Raw genomic sequence first — 25,328 nt, 5'->3', positions numbered from 1 at the left:
CAGAGAAAACCAACACTGGTTTTGCTGTGTTGAGCAGTTTTGCCTCTTCAGTTCTACAGAGCTAAATGTCATAGAAATCCCCATTAATCACATTTACACCAAAGTTCAGAGAATCACAATCATTACCATGTGCAAAATTATATAATGGTATAAACCAACCTGCTCTAGGGCTTTTACCACAGGAAGTGTCATTTTTTAGGCTGGTAACTCTGCAACTTTAAAAAAACATGGATGAGAGATCCAGCCAGAGTTGATGGCCTGGCAGAGCTGAGCTGCCTTTGTGTAGCCACAGCTGGGAAATCAAGGAGACACTTCCAAAGGGAGCAAATTGGCCTTTCAGAGGTCTCCCACCCCCTGGACACACTGTTAACAGCACAGCACAGCTAGTTCAACACTAATTTGTGCATTTTTATACCTGGACTCACAGCAAATTCTGGACATACACAGAAAACACCTGTGGGACTGTGGGAACCAGAGGCATTTTCAATACACAACAAACACACATAATCAGGGGCAAATAGCAGCAGTTTTTTACTGACCATATGGAAAATCTGCATTCATGAGTGAGCACGACCCAGCCCGGAGCTCACTGGTTGTGTCAGATGGATCCTGTGCTGATACAGCTGTAACCAAGCAATTACACACCCCTTTTTTCTGCCTGCCTGAAGCAAAAATTCAGCTTACAGCCAGCTAGTATGTGCAAATTCATGTTAAAGAGAGTGGAACCAACAATTAGCAACTTACTTTTCATAGTACAGAGTCAAATACACTATTAAAATGAAATTGAACAGTACAAAATGCTTTAGAACATATCTTCTGTTTCCAAGGTGCTAAACACGGGGGTTTTCCTTTCCCCCAAAATGTATTTGATAATTCTAGAAACTACCACAGATCACCAACTTTGCTACATTTTTTCCTGCTTCTGGCCTTCTTTGCAACAGCTGTAGAATATTCTGTCCCTTTGAAAAATGCACACAAGACACAAAGATTGTGCTCAACAGGTTTACTCAGACTGGACTCTTAAATGCTCAAGAAAAAGGCACAGATTAAAAGAGACTCTGATGACTCTTTTGAACACAGCAAATGGAATTCTGTTTATAAGGAAAAAAAATACTGCTATGAATTGTATGGGCTGAAAAGTTCAAATATTCTTCCCTGTTCCTAATTATTGGCCTTCATTAAAATGGAATTTAAATTAAATTGTATAAACATATGAAATAAAGTCTCAGTATTAGGAAGTTTTTTTTTCTTTTGTTTCCTCTATGTACAAATCTTAGTATACAATTTTTACTTTTCATTATACATTTAACTACATAATCTTTTTTCCAAAATGAGTGAGAGCAACTGCAAAGTATGTGTTTCAAGAAAATGCTTTGCATTCGGAAAGGATCCACCTGCTTTCTTGGCCAGCAGTGCCAATAAGAACTGAGGGGGGGTGCCAGGCTGGGGGAGCACCCCTCAGATGTAGTCGTCCTCCACGGGCTCCCCGTTGACGTCACAGTAGTGGATGAAAATGGCCACGACGCGCTGGAACACCCCTTTCTTCATCTGCCGCAGCTCCGAGATCTCCTCCCCGATGGTCTCCATGCAGATGTCTGCAGACAACTGGCCCTTCCTCCGGGGGGCATAGATAGTAGCTGGGAAGGCACACAAGAATAAAAACTGGAATGTTTCCTGCAGAGAAGTTCACAAGCCAATCTGCTTTGCGTTAAGTCTTGGAAAGCAAAGCAAACGGAAAAACCTTCCATTGAGGAGCTACATTTAAGGGATATTATTCAAGCAGAAGAGGTATTCTGCCTTCCCTATATTGAAACCTTTCAATAGCTCCCATACTTATTTAATGTATGTCAACTTCATGTCTGGGAGTGAAGGGAAGCCCAGAGCAACACAAACCGTTCCCCGAGGCCTCTCTGACATGCTTCCATGTTATTGATTCCAGTGATCACTTAAATGTTTTATAAACAAAAGCAATTAAGGATAAAGCAGAAGTCTCGTCTTTGTTTTTAGGGTTTTAACATCATGTTTAATCTAATTACTCTTTTAAACCAAACACATTTAATTTTTTTTGGTAACTCAGCCTACATACTAATGTACAAGCATTAAGTCTATGAATCAGTCTAAAATAAAATTTAAAAAATAAAACCAGAGAAAGGTATAGCAGAGAAAATCTCTTCCTCATCCTCTTGAGATTCATGCCCTTGAAACAGAGCTAGATAAGAATATCCAAAACAATGTCAATTAAAAATACCTCTAACAAAGGAGATTCCAAGATGTTCCTAATTAAGCAGTGGAGGAACATACTTTTCCCTGCTACCAAGCAAGGTCTTCAGTTGAGCCCTAGGAACTGCCTACTATAATATTTGAGAAGACAAGCTCCTAAATAGAAGGAGGCACATCTATAACAAAAACTAATCCACATCATCTGTTCCAGAGTTTTCAAGTCCAGTTCTTTCCTCTTTTATGCCAAGTTTGAGTTTTCACATTTTCTCTGCTAGAGTCTCTTCAGCCTACCTTAACAACCTTTGCAAAGCAAAGCCAGAGGCAGCAGTTCAGCTGAGCCTTCAGCAGCAACGCCACTAAACTCTACAGAACATAAACTGCTGGGACTACACACCACAGAATTAACTTTGTGTATGTTTTAAATGCACCCAGATGTGACAAACCCATCACACTTTCAGGCTGAGCACCAGATGGCCTCTGCTTCTGTCAGTATTAGGGGCCCCAGCTGCTCATTACACTGCTGTAGCACTGTTGCCCTCTCCTTTGCTGGACTCATCCAGCTCTCAACACAGTCTATCAAAAATAGCCCAAGAACTAGAAAAACTGAAAAATAAAGGTCAGTTTGGGACAAGCAACAAGTTATTTGAACACATCAAACCAGATTACGCACTTCTTTCATCATCCTCAAAGTCATATCTGGCATAGCTGTTGGGCTCTGCTGTTCTCAGGGACCTCAGCCACGGGAAGTCAGTGATCATGGAGTAAGGAGCACCATCCACAATGCCTAGGAGACAGACAGGATGAGGATCCAAAGAGCACAACATTGCTCCTGCAGCATCATCACTCTTCATCAAGTAAACTTGATTATCACATAGACTGGTCACTCTAATGCAGGAAAAGCATCTCCTCATTTCATTCCCCCACCGTGCCAAGGTTCCTCCACTTTCCTCCCAAGAATTATTACCCACGTCTCTTGTAATGATGCAAAGCTACTTATCTCAACAAGAGACTTGTCACCAGCTTTCAGCTGTCTATGAGCACTCACCTTCTAGAGTGTAAATATCTCGGCCCCAAGGGTACTTAGTGTATTTCTTCAGGTCTTCTTCAGTTCGTGTAGCTTCAGGGAAGAACTCATATTTAATAAGCTCTCTAGAGAGAAAGAAGAGATTATAGCCAGGAGTGATAGGAAATGGGAAGGTGGGGGGGGAAGGAAAACAAAATGGGAAATCCTATTGCACAACCTTTCCTTTAATGAACCTGAATCCATAGAAGCACTTCTCCAAGACCCTCACACCAACTCAGAATCAATCCCTTCCCTTTGGAGAGCAACCACAGCCAGCAGGTACAGTTTGGGTGAGAAACCAGTGAAGGTATCTTTGAGCACACCTTTCTATCCGATTGAGGAACAATCCAACAGAGCTGCAACTAAACCAAGCTTCAGAAGTAAATTTGCTCTCTTAGTAATTTTAGTGAAAAGCCAGCACAACAAAAACACTGGTTAAAACCAGCTGGATGAGAGCCACTCTATACAATCTCCTGCTGATGGGAATTCTAAGGAGCTCATACTGATGGAACATCACCTTCCACAGAAACTAGTTCTTGGAGTAAATCACTCTTTTTTAAAGGGAACTTGTTTTCAGATTTGAAGATATTTCTCCGCCTTCCTGACTACTTCAATGCACAATTGCATTATTGCTGCATGAATTATATGATGAATTCTATGGTTATTGTAGGAGAATTTGTAGTATTTTCCACATGGAGAGGTTTATAGTCTGTGTTTTGTATGAGTTGCATCTTGACACTGAAATTCTACATTGCACCATCTAAAATTTAAATTTCCCTAGTCACCAAAGCTTTTTTCTTTGATTTGGCTGACAGAACCCAGCAGGTCTGACTGAAGCTGCAGCTGCTCCCTGAGCAGTGAACACCTTTTCTGCACAGTCCCTGAAGGGCAGGTACTCACTGGTTGATATTTGCTATCGTGTCCATCCAGCTCCGAACTCGCACCTTGTTGCGGACATTGGGGGGGTTACTGAACTCATGAATGATGCAGATGTGGTAGGGATAAGGGCCACTAAAGATCTTCTGCTCCAGAGTCAATGTGTCAACCTGGGAAAAGCAGGAAACAAAGACTTGTGACCAACAGAAACAAAGAGGTGTGATTGTAGAGTCAGGAGCACACAGACATCCAAATGCCCCAAATTCTAGGGGAATGTGTCCAGTAAAAAGAAATTTTAACAACATACATAATTAAATACACAATTAAAACTTTCCTAGTACAGCTTTGTCAATGAATCTTCCCAAGTAGTGGAACTGGATAGGAAATGTCTATTTCCTGATGTGTTTCACAATTCCAATATGTAAGCAAACTTCATAAAATTACATAATGGTCTAAAACTACGTTCACATCTCAGAATTTGTCTCTGGCTTAGGGGGAGAGGATTGGTAGTTTGGTTTTGGGTTTTTATTACCCCTTCACTTTTATCCCTCATTGGGAGACCAAGCCAGAAAGCAAGAGAGAAGCAGCACCACAAGTACAATACGGAATGCTCTGGTAAGAGTGATAAAGTTAAAAACCCCCAACATTCCAGATCTTAAATTAAACCCTCTTAAATACGTGTGAAATGACCTAAACTCACTAAATGTCACTTCTTACAGCTCCCAGTACCACAACTGTCTTAAAACACTGTTCAGCATCACAAGAGGATGCTGCCTTCAGCAGATTTGTCTATTCCAAACTCTAACTGCTGTTACTAAATCTAATAGAATAGACATAGATCAAAGATTTCAGATACCTGTGCCTATGTCATGCTTCTGCTTATATATAGCTATAAGCTGGCTTATAGTATCACTTAGCAGCTTATAGTAGCACTTAGGTTCTTACAGTTCCTTTGAGTTCTCATAGTTTCTTTTAGTTATTCAGTTTGAAATTAGTTCAATGCATCGCAATATCTTACAGTATCTTCTGATGCAATGAATACTTGAGATAGTAAGATTGAGTCTTAAAACTCAGTACCATCCAAGTTCCAGATTCTGCAATAAAAGCCTTGATGGTCTAAAGTTTTAATAAGCAAGTTTCTCAGAGTTGTGTTACTGCAACATTTACATTTCTCGCATCAATTGAAAACCACAGGCAGAACTTCAGGTGTGTTCACAATGAAATCCAGGCTGGTTGTGTACCTGCTGCATTGGACGAAGATAAATGATCCTGTTTCTTTCTGGTGGCATCCTGAGAATCTGATCCAGAACCTGATCCATGTTTAACTTCTTGCACTGGGCATAGTCAAACCGATTGACAACTGGTGCATTTTCTACTTTCAAGTGTTTCAACACACGGCACCTCGTAGCTATAAAAGAGCAAACCAAATTATTAAAAGAAACAATACTGAAAAGACCTTAGGAGCCTCCTGTCAGAGATTTTCAAGGCTGACAGTTTCTAAAGAAGGCAAACAAGTAATGTAAGTACCAGAGAATAACTGAAGTTAAGCTGGCAATTTAAGTATATCAGAGAAATACACCAGCTGTTCATTTCTTCCATATTATGATCAAACTTTTAATTCTTGAACTTGTAAGAAGGATCCTTTTAAAAGGCCATGTCAAATTTCTTCTAACAATAACCTTTTTCTCCCTTTGTTTCCTTTCACAAAGCCTCCTGAAATGGTCTGTGGACTGCCACAATTGAAAACCACTGACTTCAAAATCAGATCAAATATAGAGTATTGTGAAGCCACACAATGGAAAATAAAGCTATTTCCTTTCTAGTAACACTGCTCATTTAACCAAAATTTAGTTCAAAATCAATGTATGTTCTGAGACGTACTCTGGAATAAAGAAATCATTTCTTTATTCTCTGCTAAGTAAATATATGTCACGTCAGAAGAAAAGGTCTTAAGTGTAGATGTTGCAGAAAACAGTAAATGATCCAGTACAGGAACAGTCACACGCCCTGGCATGTGAATGTAATGCAACCTAAGTGCTATAATTGAAAACAGATTTTTATCATGTCAAGGAGGAAAGTATCATCATGTCAGCTAAATAATCTATGGAAGCATGAAGAAATGAGAGAATAAAAACAAGCTACTCTGAAACTCATTTCATCAACTTCCAATTATTGTATTATCACTCTCCAATAAACTACTCATCTTCCTAATTGTCAGATAATTTCATCTGTTGATTTGCAGATATTAATCTTTATTAAACCTGTTATAAGGAAAGGCACTCAAACTGAGAAGCAGCAATATTTGGTGTTCTAAGCATCAGCCTGACAAGCAGCAATGCAGCTGATGAATACAAAATAAGCAATGGACTGACTTTAATTGTTTCAAGAATTCCTAATAACGCCAGATGGAGGAGACAAGCAAAACATGAACTACATACCATGTATGAACATCATTTTGGGGCAGTCTTTCAGTACCAAATCTGTTATTCCACAATTGGTCAACGTGATTCCTACAAGGTTTTTGGATTTCAAAGTCAGTACCTGGTGAAAATTTAACCAAAAAAAAAAAAAAAGAAAAAGAAAAAAATGTATGACAGGGTAAAAACAAATAAACACTTACACTGAATTTTAAAAGATACTGCCAGATGTGGAAAGATATTAACTGCATACTACTCAATATAATACAGCTTCAGTTCACAATGGGTATTTGAAGTTACAGAGTAGGCTACTGGTGATTTATCAGCTATAGCTGATAAACCTGTAGGAAGTGAAGAAAAAGCCCTTACTTGAACATGATCATCTTCAATAACTGGGTCACTTGTACTTGTGGACTTGTCAGCTGTCCTTTTCCGCTTGGTAGTTTGCCGTGGCTTTGGCTTGGCTACTTCTGGAAACAAAAATATGGAAAAATCTTTCCTCTGTTACATTTCAGGATAACAGTGGAGGCATTCCCTGGCTGAAAATGGCCAATCAGAACATACATTTCTTACAGATCAAAACATCCGTGTGGCTTGAAAACAACTTTATATCTTCTTGCACAAGACCTGCTTTCAGGTTTGTGCTCAGAATCATTCACACTAAATAACTTGGGCAGAGGGGGTGGGTTGTTTATAGATGAAAACACAGGAATGCTGAACCTACAAGTTCAACATCACTGAAAGATGTGGAGCCAAGAGAACAGAAGATTAATTGTTAGGTTACTGCAGCAAACAGAACAACCTTGACAAATATAAGAACCAAAATAGCTTTAATGTTTGAATAGTAGAAATAATCTCAAACTCCTTGAAAGTCTGCTCTTCATAACTGTCACTAAGTTTTTCATAATATTGCAAAGGATACCCAGGTAGAAAATACTTAACATTCCCAAGTTGCTTCTTACTCCATTTCATGCACCAATGATATGAAATTCCTGCTTGATTTGAAGGATGAGTCTTCAAAAAGAAATGACCACTACCATTACTTCCAACAGCAAGAGAAAAAAAATGCCCTACAAGTAATTTTCTGTGATTAACAGATCAAAATTAGAAGTTATTTTACTAACAATAAGTTTCCTTTGACTTTTTTGTTAAAACATATGTCATGTCCACAAAGATTCCCAGTCAAGAAAGATGTGCAAAATATTAAAGTCTATATACAAACTACTCATAGAAACATGGAATGGTCTGGGTTGGAATGAAACTTAAAGCCTAAATCCCACCCCCCTGCCATGGGCAGGGACACCTTCCACTATCCCAGGTTGCTCCAAGCCCCGTCCAAGCTGGCCTTGAACACTTTCAGGGATGGGGCAGCCACAGCTTCTCTGGACAACCTGGAATGTACCTCACAACCTTCACATACTTCATGCTAAACTACCATTAACATTAAAAAATACCTCTTTTCTTACTTATAATAAAATTCCATCTACATATATATAAGCTATTATGTGGCATCCAGTGGGCTGTGAGCTCCAGAATTCTGGCCACTGCTTTAGGGGATCAGGTTGAGAGATGGAATATTAATACTCGACTTGTGGCACCTGTGAATCATCATCCCCAGGGAACTTTCTGACAGTTCCTGGAGTATGTTCAGACAGTGAAATACCTCCTAGCCTGATTCTAGGAAGAATTTTCCCAATTTTGTGTAGAATTGTTTGAGATGCAGCCTTGGGCCAAGAAATCTTTACAGAAGGTTTAAAGTAACATGTGGTTTAAAATGTGAAAAGTTTCACTACAAATACAAACTAAAAGAAGTTTAAAAAAACCAAACAGTACAAGTGTGGCTTACATTTTGATTAAAGTAAAAATCAAAATTACACAAGTCATCCTCTAGCCAGTTAGTCTGTGGTGATAATGCTTTTAAAATTTCAGTCTTTAATGTTTGGCTTAAAGCACTGTTTAGAATGAGTAAATCATTTAAGAGAAAGAAAAAATCTTTCTAATATTAAACACAGTTTGTTACAGAAGCTGAAAACCACAATGTCCTTTATGTTAGAATAGTAGAAAGCTATCATATTCAAGGCACATTTTTAGACCATTTATGGAAAAAACATTTCTAACTGTGCAACAAAGCATTTTCAGGTTATACTCGAAGGAGCTGTATGTTCTGTCCTAGTAATGAAAAGCCCTGTAACACCAGGCAGAAGCAGCCTCACTGTCCTATGTGTAAAATACAGATTTAAAAAATAAAAATGGCATATCAAGTCTCATATTCTGCCTCAGGCATCAGCTAACACCTGATGCTTCAAAGAGGAGAAGTGCATAAAGACATACACATAACTGTATGGAGCTAGGAAAGCAATTCTTATATATGCTAAATATAGCAAATACTCAACCATTTTTCTCCACAAGCAGAACAGATCTTTTTTCCTGACTAACAGCTGAAACCTGAAAACAGACATACTCTCAGAAAGATACCCTAATTTAATACTGAGATCTGACTGATTTAGCTTCATGCATTGGTAATGGCCGAGGATAGAGAGGAAATATTTTCTTTTGATTTTTGCAGATTAATTATTACTCATAATGGGCAAGGTAGAAAACTGACATTTTAATTTAACAGGAAGATCATCTCTCCAATCTCAGATGTGTCTAGCTGCAGAACAGCATCCCAGGTGATTCAGGTTTCATTAACACTTGGGAACATGAAGATAAACTGGAAAAACACCAGGACATACTGTGTTTGAATCATTCCATGTTAACAGAGGTACGAATTTGCTATCAGTCTTTTCTACCTCCAACACACACAGATTTTTCAGTTTCATTTTACTTGCCAGATATTCTCAACAAAGAATCCTGGATATATGAGGTGGTGCCAGACTAAGATCACTATTTTGGAAACCAAGTATATTTGAAAGAAACAGCAAGTTCCCTTCTCACATCTGTTCTTTTCTCCCTTCGTTCCAGCCCTTCAGGAGTTTTATTTTATTTTATGTAAAATGTACAAACCAATAATGTGAAACACAAACCTATTTAACAAAAGGACCATTTTGAACAAGTTTGATCACCATGCCTTATACACTTGGAAGCAGAACCCAACATGCAGGTCCACAAGCTTGGCCCAAGTATAATTACTGGTTGATAAAGTACCAGTTATTAACCTTTGCCTTCTTGCCAAGATGTAAGTGTACCTGCTGTCTTCCTCCTTTTGAAGGGAGGATCTTAATAGGAGAGACAGTCTTATGTTCCAATGAATAACAGAAACACAGAGCTATCAACAGAAGTTGCAACTGCTTTTCAAATGAGTAAATCAAATACTGTTTAGAATGTATGGATAACACATAAAGACTTGCATGGAGAAAAAAAGTCACTGGTGTTTTCAGAGAAATCTCTTATTTTACCTAGTCATGGCAGTGACATCAAGTAATTTCTGTTCCATCAGTATTCAGACCCTTTGACAAGCCACTTGGTTTTAAATTATTAACTAACAAATTTCATGTTTACCACCAGTACTACCTGTGGGTGTTGCAGCTGCTCAGCGCCGTCTCATGGCAGCACTGCAGCTTACTCAGACGTTACTATCTGTGTGTAAGTCATACCTGGCTCCGACACCAGAGGGACGTGGGACAGCTTGCTCCTGGCTCTGGTTAGTGGTCGGCGAGGATACTCCTCCTTGTCCTCCAGCTCACAGCTCCTGGGCTGTGTGCCCATGCTCTGCTCCTCGCTGGCAGCCCCGCAGGCACTCCCACTAGTCCTCTCCTCCCCTGTGTCTCCTGCAGCCCCACAGTTTGGCCGTGTCCTAAGTGCAAAATCTGCCCCAGCGCTGCTTGGTCCGTTCCTGCAGGCTCCGCTCGTGGATGGACATTCCCCATCGCAACCCCCACTAGTCCTCTGCTGTGTGTCCTGAGGCTTGTAGGAGGAACACCTGGAACAAACAGAGCTCTCCTCAGTCTCTCTCTCACTGGAACCTTCCCCTTTACAAGGCGAGCAGACACACTGCCTGGATTCCTCTCCAGCTGCTGGGCTGGTGCCAGCACAGTGGCCATGAGCTGTCTGTGCACAGTCAGGGCTAGGAGAAGCAGCACTGCAGGAGCTGGATGTTCCCGTTGATCCTGTAGCATTACTGCAGCTTGCATAAGGATCTTTGCTTTTGTTCCTTTCAGGCATGTCACTTGCTGCTTTCATGTCTGCTTTAATCTGCTCACTGGTTACTTGACAGCCTTTTTCACAGCTGCTTTCCTCCGTGTGGAACTGCTTTGTCTGGCCCCCTTGGCTGGCACTGCATCTTTTCCGCAGGGGTGTCTTGCCTTTACCACTCACTGTGAGAATCAGGGAAGGGAGAACAATGAGACAAGCCACAACACAGCTTAAATAAATGCTGAGTGCTACTCTGTTAAAGACTACTTAAAACAGAAGGCAGCCTAGAGGCCAATGACAAATCTCATCAGGACCATGCTATGTTATGGGAATTATTAATATTTCTAGCAGTTGCTGACTCTCGGTGATGTCCTGCAGCTATTTTTGTAGTGATGTGCTGGGGTGTTTGTCAGTAAATGAGATACAAATCTGCCAGAGAGGCTCATATTGTCACAGGGCAGCTCACTGTTTAAATAGGCCAAAGCACAAAAATATGAAAGACACACTAAGAATAGAATCACAGAATGGCTCTAAGGGACCTTAAAGATCATCTATTTCCAATCCCTCTGCCATGGACAGGGACACCTTCCACTAGACCAAATTGCTCCAAGCCCCATCCAACCTGGCCTTGAACACTTTCAGGGATGTGGCAGCCACAGTTTCTCTGGGGAACCTGTGCCAGGGCCTCACCACCCTCACAGGGAAGAATTTTTTTCTAGTATCCAATCTAAATAGGCTTTTCTTTTCCTAAATAGGAGGAATACAAATGAGGAATCAAATAGTTACAGAGACAGTACTAAAGTTCTGCTTTCAGTTGCAATCTTCAGCTCCCTCTCCTGGGTATGGGGTGTGGTGTCAGTAGGTAACGGCAGTCTCAGTTCACAGATGAATAAAAAAGCCACACCAAACAATGTACAAATCACAACAGGAACTTAATCACAGAATCATTTAGGTTGGAAAAAACCTCCAAGACCATCAAGTCCAACCTGTGACCAATCCCCACCTTGTCAACCAGACCAGAGCACTGAGTGCCACGTCCAGTCATTCCCTGAACATCTCCAGGGGTGGTGACTCCACTACTGCCCTGGACAGCCTCTTCCAATGCCTGACAAACCTTTCTGGGAAGAAACTCTTCCTGAATGTCTATTGTCTTAATCCTCTCTGCTAATTACACTAATCCAAGCACCAAATCCTCATAATTGACAGTACAAAAGTTTATGCAAATTCTGTCCAAACAGAGGTTATTTCATCCTCAAACCAGAACTGACATTCACACTACAGGCACAGCACTCTACGTGTTCCCAAGCTGGAACTGCCACTCTTGTTGAAATAAATGTACTAAACGGGAGAGGAGTGATGTGCAGGGAGTATGCCAGTTACAGTAGGAAGAGCCATTACTGCTTTGCTAAGTCCTAGGCTTTGCAGAAATTAAACTAGTACTAGACCAGTATATTTCTCAGTTCTTCACAATGCCAGATTTTTCTGTTAACTGCTTAGCTAAATATTCCTTAAGGCTTAACACTATATTTACTTCATCTGACAACACAGTTGCAAATTTGGCTTCACAGACATGATAAATTCTGGCCACCTGGAAATCCAAAAGAGGAGCTGCAGGTTTCTGATCAGTGCAGCACCACTATTTCTTTGTTTCCATACAGTATCTGTGATTGAAGCTCAGAGAAATGTGTCCTTCTAGATTCATAACAAAGCTAGACTTAAAATTGAACAAGATGGAAAGACTGAAGCTCAAAAATAAATGTTGCTTAACAGTGCCCAGGAACCCCTCCATTCCACACCTGAAGGTTCTCTAGTTTCCACTGGATCTCTGCTTTTCTCTTCTCCATCTGAGTAATTCTGTGCAATGCTGTTGGAGATGCAGGCTCTTGAAGTCCCCATGTTTTCCTCCTCATCCTCACTGTCTGAATCGTGGATAGTAATAGGTGTTGCTTTTACAACAGGTTGAATGCCACTTGGTCCTGAAAAGTAGAATACCAACACTTCATGTAAAAATAAGCCAAACATGGATTAAAGTGCTGAAGAACTTCTAAAAATGCTTGAAAAAATGGTAAGAAATTAATTTAATTAAATGAGCCAACCATTCTGTGGCTCCTCCATTAAAATCTAAAGAGAAGAAGAGCATTTCAGCACTAAAGCATTCTAGTTTGGAAGGGGAAGAGTGTCACAATGGAAAACAAAACACAAGTTTTCTGTAATGTTTCTCTGCTTCAGAACAGCTTAAAGGTTCTTCCACAACTGTATGAGTAAACTACATATTATAAACAGTCCCTGAAACCTCCACCACAACGACAGAAATGTTGGCCAGAACATTGGCATTTATCCTTCTAAATCTTGAAAAACTGAGCAGATCCAGCATACAAGGATGTTACTTCGTGTTGTTGGCATATTCAGTAGAAAATTATGTTGTCCAGCAAATAGTGGCTATAAAAGAGATCAAGACTGCTTTGTGTCACTAACACAAATAAAATTAACACTGGAACAAGTTGTTCCGGCTTGAAAAAAAAAAAGGCAAAAAAGAATCCACATGCTGCAGTGAAATAAGTAAGGCCATCAACACCAGAGGCACAAGACAAGTTCACTGAGGCCTCCTGTGCTCTTATTATACTGAGCACAAAAATAAGGCTTTAAGATCAGGGTATTTCACTCCATATGCAAAGAGAACTCTGGACTGTAAAACAGACTTTAAAACAGAATAAATTTCTTCACAGAATTGAGCTGTGCTAGCATCATTATTCCAAACACAACAGACAACGCAGCTAAAGAAAAGCATCCAAAACCAGACTCATTGAAATATTTACCCCCTCAAGAAGGAGATACCAAAAGGTCTTTTCTTTTCAAAGACAGAGTTACCTGCTTGCTCTTCATCCACCTCCATAGGAACAACAGCTTGGCTGTGAGCTGGGAGCTCATTCTGGCCCTGCCCAGCAGCAAACTCCTCTTCCTGTGCCACCTCCTCCATCTCATTCAGTGCTGAAAAGATGAAGACGAGGTCAGGAATAGGAAACAGAACGAACAAAGCCCACAAGCACCCACAGAGAGTCAGAGTCACCAAGAAATAAGTAACAGCTGCCTTGATTCCTTCAGAGAGTCTCTGGGTTGCATAAAGTCGCTCACATATTTGTTCTACATCTCTTTAGCCAAAGCCCCAGCCTAACTTTTAGGGTTTAGTTAACCCAAATTTTCCACTCCTCCTCAGAAGTCTTGTTCTACCACAGTGAGCAGCATAACCAGGATTTGCATATTCATTCCCTCCAATGACTTTTGCCTTTGCTGGGAAATATTAAAAATATACCATTCAACACTGTGATATTCTCCCAGCTTTGACCAGAGGAGTCTAGAAAACACTTGGCACTTCCCCAGAGGAGTCACACAGACTGTCCCTTGCTAACACCTGTACTGACACACATCACTGCCCTGCAATGTGCCTGTAACAGCCATCAGACACCACACAATGACAGCTTTTATCACACAGGTATCAGAGACATGCAGACAGCCCCCCCTTAAGGATTAAAGTTACCAGGAACTGAAAGAGCAACAAGCTTTCCATATATATCTTCTCTATCACCCTATGTATGTCAGTGCAAATAAAATCACTTCCTACACAGGTTCACAAAGATTACCCTCAGCTGCAATCTGCTGCTCCTCAGCTTGACCATCTTGCCGCAGCTCATTCTCCTCATTCTGGTCATTTGGGTGTTGGTGATTGTTGTGGTGGATGTTTGGGTTATTGTTATTCTGGTGGTTATTGTTGTTGTCATTGTCGTTGTTAGAGTTCTGATTGCTGACTAGGGCAGAGGAGACCCCAATTCCTGTGCCAGCACTTAGGCCCACACGAGCACAACCCTGACAACAAAAAGCACTATTAAGATTTGAAAAAACTGATAAGTTATCTCAACAACATTCCCTAATGCCAACAGAAAAAGCATTCTGTTGGTAATGTCTGGGATAGCACAACACTAACAGGGAGACTGTCCCTCATATTTCCTTATGCATTGCAGAGGTCCATGTTCAGGCTGGTAACCCAGAAAACTTACACTGTTAAACTCCTACTGAAAGGGAATTCTACAAAGCACATAATTTTACTTTATTGTTTTCCATTTGCTAAAGGATCATATTACAGTAATACAAACAGCAGATTACATATATAGCCTTCCCAGAACACAGCAGCCTCAAGATAGAACTAGTGACTGAAGAAAGCAGTTTTCTACGTAGGCAGTTTCCACTGCATTACAGCAGCTTAACAAGGATTTATGTTACAGTGTGGGAGGGGACAACACGAAGAAATAAAATTCCTAAGCTTTGAAACCACTCCAAGAGTGGAACAGTACCCTTATTTCACCCACTACAAAACCATAAAAGCCTCTTAACATTGTAAACAGATCACCAAGTGTGAAAGAAATCATATAAAAAGCAGCAGCAAAACGAAGTATCCACAAAGACCTCAACAGAATCAACGTGAGTCTTATTTTCTGGTCACATATTCGTACAAGATCATACCTTACCACTGCTCCCATTTGCAGAAGCATCATCATTCTCCCCAGCATATCATGATAATAACAACAGCAAACCAGAATAATTTTATTAGCAATCTACTTAATTACAACTTTCAAAAGAATGCATAACAGCTGGAACACACTGTATTTCCAATGAGCTGGCAAAAATAAAAAAGCAAAACCATTCTCTGAAACTCACCTTAGGAGGTTCTCTAAACATCTGGTCCAGAGAAATGAATTCTAAGCTTGGCAATAACTCGATGAACTGACTAAAAGAATCCAGCTTTATGGCGTGGCAGCGCACCAGGGTGAGGTCAACCAAGCGGGTCCACCTCGAATGATCTGCGGGAGAGAAAGGAAGCATTTCCTGAAGAATTCCCCTCTCACTTGTTTGTCATTATACCCCTTTCAGATTTGAGAGGATCATCCTCTGTATCTCCATTCTGACTGTTACCAGCATCATTATGGCTCCAAACCAAGCATCATCTACTGTACTTACTAAGAAATAGAACAAGCAGTACTACGAGCAGAGAAATTCTGGTTTACTAGCACAGTAATTCATATAATAGCTCCAAAATTTCAAAGGTGTGCAATACCTGTGATCCAATTATTTGGGTTATGTAGATGTGGGCAGTTGTAAATGACCAGATACTTGATGAAAGAAAAAACTTCATTTACAGCTTTCATACCAATATCTGTAATAATTCCTGGATTTTCAACCACATCAGCCAAGCCGTACCTCACCAAGTCCGTACTCGTCATTTTACCTGAGAAAAAGATAGTAGCAGACACAGCAGTAAATTTGCCTTTTATAGCATGATTTTCTAACTCCCTATTTTAGCCCCTTTTCATAAAACTGATCAGATTATTCCTTCAGTTCAGTAAAGCTGAGACTTTCCCAATTTCACTAAGAGTTTCAGGAAGTGAGGAAAAACATATATGGCTGTATAAAATCAGCAGCCTCAATATGGGCAACGTTAATATTCCTTTTAATCACTCTTAGCACATGACTGAAAACACATAATTCACATAATCCTTATGTTTGTCAAATAATTTATGTATATAAAAAAAATGTCATACACTGTAGTAAAAACTCATCAACGTATCCTAGATGAAGAGTTTCAAACTGTGGAAATTCCAGTTCAGCCATCTTCAAAGCAGAAAAAACACCATCTTTGGTCAAGGAAGGCTGGATCCGCACTTCGTGCAACCTGAATGTAATTAAGAATTGTTAACTGTAATTAAGAATTCCTCCTATTAAAATTCATGCCAAAAGACAATTGCCACAGAAAACACTCAAGGAGATGACCTCTCAAAATGAAAGAATTCTTTGAATCGTGGCAGGATTCAGAGGCTATCTGCTGTATCTTTATGGCAGTATTTGACAGTTACATATATTTTTGTATATATAAAATATATAGTATATATAATATTTATTATTTATAATATATGATTTATGATGATATATTATTTATCATTAATATATAAGAATATATTGTGAGACCAACAGCACCACACTTTTCAGATACAAGTCTTATGACACAAACGAATTCAGAAACAGACATACTCCAGTTGTTTGAACCACAGAACACTCCTGTTGTATAAACTTTAAATGTGCATTCCATAAACTTTTGACAGTTGTTCTGCTTCTTGGACTGCATTACTAAGTCACTTATTTTGAAAAAGGAGAAGGGAGGCAAAGAGAGACCTGAAGGCCAGTACCTTCGTGCAGCAGTTATGATGAGGTAGCCAAGATCCACTTCAAGTGCATTCTTGCAAGCTCCCAGAACTATAGTGTGCAAATTCCTAAAACCACCTGGCAAATAAAAAACAACCTTTCACTTCACTCACAGATCACAACCTTAAGCCTTATACATTTCCATCAGTGTTGTCTTGACAAGTGAATGAACAAAACACATCTTTTTTAGCAAATCAATAAAACCAGTATTTGCACCCAGCTCTCCTCCAATCTTGCTAGTTCTGCTCACCAACAATTGCAGCTGAAGGCAGGTCATCAGTCAAGAATTAATTGCAGTTAGAATATCAAAACAATACCAGATAAAAAGCATATTTAGCACCATAACCATGGTGCTAAGCATTCCAAACTTCAAAATAAGGATCAAGAAAACATATGCTACAGACAAAAAAAGCTAAGCTTCACATGCCTCCAGTATTTGCTAATACTTTTATTTATTTACTTATTTTTGTTTAAGTATGAGGGACAAAAACTTTCATACCTGATCTCCAGCTATCTTCTACCACGTGCTGGATAAGTCCTCCAAGAAATGGAACACGAACCAGTTCTAAGTGCTCCAAATTTCGAGCAGAAGCCAGGCCTGTCACCAGGGGAACGTACTTCAGAGAATTTGTGGGTCCTACACAGAAAAGGCCAAAGACAAAGCAGGTTGCTCACTTGACATCATTGAATTGATGCTTTCAATGACTGTCACATGGAAGAATTAAAAAATACCCACATATATCCATCTAGATCAGGAAGTCAAGAGAACCACAAAGCACCAAATAACATACAGGACAGGGGTACATTTCTGTTCAACGCCACGAATAAAACAACAACTGCTTTCAGAATCTTGAATTCCAAGACTTCCATTTACACTTGGTGTCTGAGCAACTTTAACAGAATCAGATTTCCTACATGCTCTAAGATCCCCTTCACGTATGAATCCCTCTTACCAGCACAGTTCCTCATGACAAAAGCACGTAAGCTGATACAAAGGAAATCTTTAAAAGGCTGTGGTTTGGTGAGTCTCACCCACTTCAAATAAAGGTGCCTCAGCATTGGAATACAAGGAATCTCAGGGACATTCACCCCTAGTAATACATAAACAAAACAAACAAATATTTTAAACAAGCTTGAAACCACAAACCGTATGACAAATTTCTGGTTTTAAAAAGGAAGTTTTTCTTTACTATGTGCCACATGAGAAAAGCTGTAAACACTTTAAATACAAGTTCTTCACCTCAGTTTGTCAATACAGTTTTTTACAACTTGCCTTTTGAACCTGCTATCACATATATGGCAACTAATATCTCAAAGATACCACAGCCCAAAGTCCCTTTCTTAAAAAGAATTAAAATCTTGCAGAGTTTCAAAGCCTTTAAGTTCACCTGTGTTGAAGCCAACTACTTCATCATTACCACACTCACCTACTAAGTGCAAAGTCTGAATTTTAGCTCCTATAGGTATTTTCAGCTTGTTCTCAGGAGGAATTGGAAAAGCACCATTACGATTACGAAACTTCCCTAAAATGTGAACTTGTGGCATGTATGTCCAAATAGCTTCCACCAGCTCTAAATGAGAGGTCTCAACACCCTGGATAAAAGGAAGCAAAGCAAATGCTCTAACACCAGTTCAAGCAACAACATCCTCTTAACTACATAAACTTCTCAGTAGCACACTATACATAATGCAAGGTGTTATCTCACTTTAATTTCTAGCAAGACTTGTCCTTTTAAAAGCAGAGGGATCAGTTTTAATTCATTTCTGGACTTAAGAGCACCTGTGACTCCCACTGGTGCAACTAAAAATAGTACTAATTAGCAAATAGGGTCACAATTAACTGCTCCTCTGTACAGCCAGGTCTGAAAACAAAGCCCTGTAAGCAGTAAGTCCCCATCACATTTCTTCTGCTCTGTTAACATGCACCATCTCTGCTGCTGAAGGAGGTTGTCTCTCGAGTCCAACCAACTCACCAGCAAATTTGGACAGGCCTGCAAAGCCTCTAAAACTCCAGGAATGCTGAAAGCTTCATGGCCACGGACTCTGCGTCTTTCAAGATACCTGGGATGAAGACCATAAAGTTGTTCAATGTCTGGCATCTTCCTCAGCAGCGTTAGGAAACTGGAATCAGTGAAACCTAAGATGACAACAACAGATTTGGTATTTGTGTGACAGCAGACACTCAGCTGTAAAGGGAAAGCCAAATACACTGTTCTCTTTATGTGGCAGTATAAATTCTATGGTGTTGAAAGCTGTACTCAGTGAAGCAACAGCTTGTCTTTTACTTCCACATTTTAGAAATCATGGCCTACGTATTCTTGGCCTAGAATTTTGCAGGTTTGCTACAGTTTTCCTCCAGTAGAATACAAGGTAAACTATACTCTCTCCTTTCTCAGATGAAGGGCCTCTGCAGACTGTCAGGCTTTGTGTCTATTTTTCGTGGAATTCCATTTATCAACTACATGGCTCAAAAAAGCCCCAGCTGGATCAGTTATATCTGTTCATCACTAGTCACCACAGTTCACATTTCTCAAAGAAACAAGATGGTTTCTTTAAGCAAAGATTTATTTTAATCTAATGTAAGAGAACACATAAAAAGGATTTTAAACAGGTAAGTCACCTTAGGCTAGGTCTAACCACCTGTCTGGTATCAGCTCTTATAAATCTCAGTTTGTAACTCCTCTAACTTTCAAATTCACTCGTTTAGTCTCTCCCCCAACAAATCCCAGCAGTGTGATTTAAATCCAACAGAAATCCTAATACTCACAGGGTTCACCTAGACTGACAAATTTATCTATTGATCTGAAGATGACTTGAGGTGTGACATCAAAACTTATTCTTACATTGTTAAGTGTTGGCAGATGAGTTGCTCTCTCATTCCATTGTATATTTTCCTGCCTGCATGCAAACAGCCTCTTCATGGAATAACCCTTGGATAAACTCCCTTACAACAATCAGACAAACACAGATTGTATTTACAGATGGCTACAGAGAATCCCCATTTCTGCTACAGTAATACCCAATATTTGTATTATACACACAGAGACAGAAACTTTCCAAACCACGTACTCAAGGAAGCCACCCAAATAAGCCAAAAGGAACGAAACATCCAAGTACTTTTACTGCTTTTGCAAATTTACTTTGCATGTATAAATGTCCCTCTAAGTGGCAGCAGAGCAGCCAGTGATGCTCAGGGTGTTTCTCACCTGTGGGCATGTACTCCCACCAGCGGCCTGCACACAGATCCACAACCTTCACCACCCGCAGGTACAGCGTCACCGCTTCCTTCAGCTTCCGGGACAGGCATTCCATGCACATGATATCCTGCAAGGGAAGGTACCTTTGGGGGAGGAAAAAACACCCCTCTGATTTATCGAAGCTGGATCCTTTTGGATTTTTTTTTTTTTTTTAACTAAAGCACATCCCAAGTCTGACTGCACAAACTCGTGTATTTCTAGCGTGTAATAACATTCATTCAAACAGAATTTTCAGACTGTGCTCAAATAAAATGGGAAATTTTGCTAAGCAGAATGACTCATCAATTTTTGACTCTGACTTTAGACTATTCAAGGTACACATATAATATTAAAACAGAGAGATGCTTTAGTTCTCTAATAAATTATAGAATTATAAAATGGTTTGGGTTGGGAGGGACCTTAAAGCCCATCCAGTTCCACCCCATGCCGTGGGCAGGGACACCTTCCACTAGCCCAGGTTGCTCCAAGCCCCACCCAACCTGGCCTTGGACACTTCCAGGGATGGGGCAGCCACAGCTTCTCTGGGCAAACTGTGCCAGGGCCTCACCACCCTCACAGGGAGAATTTCTTCCTGATATGTAATTTAAACCAAACCAGATACTGCTGACCGAGCCATTTGCCACAGTACTCGCTACATGCTTTAATTAAACCTACTCTCATTTTTTAGTACATTCTACATGCTCAATTTGCAAATATTTTGGAATGCTGTTGTTTTCAAAGAACTTCTTGGGAAAGCATTATGTTTTGGACACAATAGGGATGAGTAACCATTTTGGAGAAGGATTTTACTGTAGGGAAGATTAAATACTCATCCCAGTTCCCTTCTGCACACTATGAAGCAGATGCAACAATTTCAAAACAAGCATCTCAGCTATGCACTACCTGAGATGTATCTCTGCTCTACAAATCAATGTCTATACACTAGTGAACAGAATTATATCAATGATTTATTTCTTCTTTGTTCTACATTCATGACACTCACATAAATTAATTTTCTAAGTATCTAAATGAACTCTGGAACTGAAAAAATACCATTTACCGTTCCTTTTTATGCACCAGTTCACTTGTGGTACAGCCACACTTTCTGAATACTACGTGTCACCACCATCAATGCAGGTAAGACTAAAGAAATAACAGAAAACTACATAACAATAAACAATAAATTGACTTCTAAAGAGCTGCTCACCTAAAGATGTGGCAAAGCACTTCATGAGAGAGTTGGTTCATGTAATCTTTTGGCTCATCAGCTTTGGTAGACTCAGAACCTTCCCTGTTTACTGAGCTTGGTTTCACATTTTTCCGCCGGGGACCCATATTTGCACCAATTTCTGATGGAAGGAAATGTTCACAATGTTATGAAATTCAGTGCAACTGAAAGAGAAAAGGGACAGAGTAGAGGAGGACACACCAGTTAAGCTGCAAAAAACAAGTTGTAGTTTGTTTAGCACAGGTCTCAGACACAACCTGACAACGATTAGACAAACCAGACAGTTCCCCTAAGCAAAGGGAAATGGACAAAGAGGAAAATCACCTCAGGTTCAACCAGAGATCAGTTCTTTTGCATGAATAAAAGGTCTTCAGAGGTACCACCCTGTGGTCAAGACAAATCACAGGAAAGCTGTGCAGAGACTACAGATGTCACCAAGTCAACACCAACTCGAACACTCCAGTGAAAAGAAAGCCCAAAGTCTCTGTCTAGCAGAAAAATTATTTATTTTCTTTTTGAAAAAAAAATGGGCTCCTAAAATGCCTCCTCAAAAAATGCCCTATTACAAGTCCTCAAACTAGCTCCTCTTCGAGGTTAGAACACCAAATAAAATATTCAGGTTGCTTACTTAAAGATCAAAGCTGCAGAAAAACTGAAAGTCATTGCCTCAGCAGCAACGTGCAGGAAATCCTGTCCTCCTTCCCTTTACTGAACTAACGTGTTCATGTCTACACTGTTCCTGCAGCACACATGGGCTGCAACAACAGTAATGTTCCATTTAAAAACATACAAAATTATTAAGAGAAATAACAAATAAGTAATTAAATATGAACTCAGTGCTAATATGAGAATAACATCTTATACAGATGTTGAGAGACATTTTCACAACTGTATCTAGCAAATACTTATTTTATACTAACATAAGACAATGTAAAACAACGTTAAGACGAGAACAAAAATGCTCTCTGGTGAAGAGGGCAAAGCATCACTAACTCAGTAAACCTGTTTAACAGGTTGAATGCCAAAATTCAGTGGATGAGGAAAAACAACTTGTAAAGAAAAGACAGATTTTGGAAATCTTATCAGCAGAGCCTCTGGTACAGCCTTCACTGTGATGTAAACACACCTCAGTGTTTGTACCACATTATGTGGAAGTGGCAACTGAGGAGAAAAACAAAATATCTCATGGAAACGGAAAAGAAAAAGTTTAGCCTTCTCCAACACAAATGATTTATATGCTGGTACAAAATTTGAAACATTGACAGCCTCCCTGTGATCTAATTGTAGAAAGAACACATGACTTTACACATTTTTGTATGCATTTTAAGTTAACAACTGTATGCTGTCATGAATTTTAAATAGTGATATTAAAATAAATAAATTACCACCTTCTGCATGTGAATACCATGAAATATATCTCTGCTCCTTTGGATTGGTGGGAATTCTCCAGCCAGAAGTAAAGACACTGAGTTTGTTGCCTGTTCTTATATTGCCCTTCTTTTTGGTGCTCACTGGAAGGGGTCAATTTGTTTGTAATTCTCTGTTGTAATGTTGATCAACTTCATGAAGCCCAAACCTGACTACTTATGACACTGGATTCCAAAAGAAAACAAGCATTACATGGATTCCCAGTCACCTGGGATAATTCAATTTGAACAGAGAGCAGGATATAAACTAAAAAATTCCAGACTGCTGCAGCTGCGTGCTGGGGTGCAATATAGCATTACAGAACAGTAAAAGGACTGTGACACAAGACAGAGAAATAAAGATAATATCCAACAGGGCAGGAAGAATCCTGTAAGACACAAATTCAAGGAGTAATACCTGCCCCAGGTTTGGCCCCTGTCATTAAGTAAAGGGGGAAAAGAACGACCTCATCCCTATGAGAATGCAGTTTGCGCACAATAAATGCTCCTCCTGGTAGTATTTTGAGCTAACGAGCACAGCTTTAACATCTCATTCTACATTACCAAGCTGACCCCATTTAAAAATTAAATAAAAGTAAAAAAACTGCCCAATAAAAACCCCTTATATATGCAATCCAGCTGGCAAATGGAATTTTGCTGCCCCCACCTCAGTTAATTCACGAGAATGAATGCTGTAGGAAACAGCAGCTCGACGTGCCGTGTTCTTGATCAGTAGCTACTTAAAGCTTACTTACACTGAACTTAAAAAGCTTAAAAATCCATGGGCAGACCGCACAGAAAAGAAAAATGTGGAGAGAGCAGCCAGGGACGGCCTGGCAAGCCTGAGATAAGTAGGGGCGCTCCTTATGGGGAGGGGAAAAGAGAGGACAGGCTTGTTCTTGCTGAGATAAGCGATACAAAAGCAGGTTTCCCCGCAGACCAGGCGCCGCCGCTCCCTCAGCGCTGGGGGCTCCCTCCCGGCTCCGTCCCCGTCCCTCAGGGCCTGTCACAGCGGGCACGGCGCGAGGCCGCGGGAACGGGCGGCGGCGGCCGCGAGGAAGGCGGCAGCCTCCGGGTCACCGCCCACCGCGCCCCGGGAGCTCAGCCCGGTTCGTCCCCCCCTCACCGCCCCGCAGCCCCTCACCTGCCCCGCGCAGCCCCGGTGTTGTGGCCGCGGGTGAGCCCCGGCCGCCGCTTCCTGCGCGGCCCTTTCCGCCTCCGCCTCGCCCCGCTCCCACCGCCCCTTCCGGGGGCCGCGACACCCGCCCCGCCGCCATCTTGAGCGTGGCAGCGCGGGCCGTGCCCCCACCGCCATCTTGGGGGTGGTGCCGCCCCGGCGCGTCCCGCTCGGCGCTGTCGTGTCGGTGGTGGCTGAGCACTGAGGGCGGTGAACGCCCGCTGGGGCTCCGGGACGCGGGCTGGGCGCCCTGAGAGGAACTAATGAAACCCACTAAAGAGCTTGGTGGGGAGCTGTGGCACGGCAGCAGGAGCGCCCGCGCGTGGCGGCGTGCCCTTGGCGTGCTGTGGGTTAAAGCAGTTTGTAGGCTGAGGTCGCTCAGCACACGCAGAGAAAGGAATGTAATTTATAAAAATAATATTCCAAGCCACTGCTGTAGAATCATAGTATGTCCTGAGTTTGGAGGGACCCACAAGAGTCACAGGTGATCGAGCTCTGAGCGACCTGGTCTAGTGGGAGGTGTCCCTTCCTATGACAAGGGTAGAATGGCATGGGCTTTAATGTCCCTTCCAACCCAAACCGTTCTGGAATTCTGTGATCATCCAAGTCCAACTCCTGGTCCTGCAGAGGACACACCAACAATCCCACCATGTCGCTGAGAGCCTTGTCCAAACACTCCTTGAGCTCTGTCAACCTTGGGCTGTGACCACTGCCCTGGGGAGCCTGTTCAGTGCCCAACCACCCTCTGGGGGAAGAACCTTTTCCTAGTATCCAACCTAACCCTTCCCTGACACAGCTCCAGCCATTCCCTGGGGTCCTGTCACTGGTCACACAGAGCAGAGATTGGAGCTGCCCCTCGTGAGGAAGCTGCAGAGCCCAGTGAGGTCTGACCTCAGCGTCCTCCCAGAACAAGCCAAGTGCCCTCAGCTGCTTCTTGAGTGCCCCTCCAGACCCTTCGCCATCCTCCTGTCTCTCCTTTGGACACTCTCTAATAACTTTATAAGTGATACATTACCTGAAGAGGCTTTAACCTGCCCCAAGAGCTCTGAGAGTTGCCTTTGCCACGGTGTATTGAGCATTATATGGGTCTATTATTTAGGCCATTTATCTTCTGCTAAACAAAGAGGAAATTTTGCTACTTTCATGATTTTTTGCAAGGAAATTCATAATATTTGAAACTGAAGAAAGAGGAAAACAGTGGCCAAAAATCAATTTGTTAAATTTGTTCAGGTATGAGTCCAAAAGACCAAAAGTCATTAGGTGCATTAGCACAAGTAAGGAAGGTGTCATGATTTAACCCCAGCCAAATTTATTATAGCACT

The 25,328-nt window shown here is 41.0% G+C and overlaps 1 protein-coding gene across 4 annotated transcripts; it reads right to left on the bottom strand.

The window, feature by feature from the left end:
• Positions 1-507: 507 nt before the first annotated feature.
• FBXO38 (F-box protein 38) lies at positions 508-24,057 on the bottom strand. 4 transcript variants are annotated; one of them, XM_017822963.1, is made up of 22 exons: positions 23,974-24,057; positions 21,403-21,587; positions 20,166-20,299; positions 18,933-19,096; positions 18,387-18,552; positions 17,913-18,050; positions 17,459-17,596; positions 16,944-17,037; positions 16,302-16,432; positions 15,818-15,988; positions 15,421-15,563; positions 14,349-14,571; positions 13,579-13,698; positions 12,507-12,686; positions 10,173-10,892; positions 6,946-7,046; positions 6,598-6,700; positions 5,401-5,567; positions 4,184-4,329; positions 3,266-3,369; positions 2,891-3,004; positions 508-1,637 (listed from the first exon to the last, which is right to left on the bottom strand). In XM_017822963.1, exons 2-22 carry the CDS (start codon positions 21,528-21,530, stop codon positions 1,459-1,461), a joined length of 3,564 nt encoding a protein of 1,187 aa, XP_017678452.1. In that variant the 5' UTR covers positions 21,531-21,587; positions 23,974-24,057; the 3' UTR covers positions 508-1,458. The 4 variants fall into 4 exon arrangements, with proteins under 4 accessions (XP_017678452.1, XP_017678450.1, XP_017678453.1 ...); XM_017822961.1 differs by having other exon boundaries at positions 21,403-21,544; positions 23,974-24,051; XM_017822964.1 differs by lacking the exon at positions 23,974-24,057 and adding an exon at positions 23,497-23,601 and having other exon boundaries at positions 21,403-21,544.
• Between the last annotated feature and the right edge of the window lie 1,271 nt (positions 24,058-25,328).

This window comes from Lepidothrix coronata, unplaced genomic scaffold (assembly GCF_001604755.1).
Source record: "Lepidothrix coronata isolate B3197 unplaced genomic scaffold, Lepidothrix_coronata-1.0 Scaffold100, whole genome shotgun sequence".
Lineage (NCBI taxonomy): Eukaryota > Metazoa > Chordata > Aves > Passeriformes > Pipridae > Lepidothrix > Lepidothrix coronata.
Note: the sequence above shows the minus strand (reverse complement) of the source record. Positions and strands in the feature narration are given on the sequence as shown.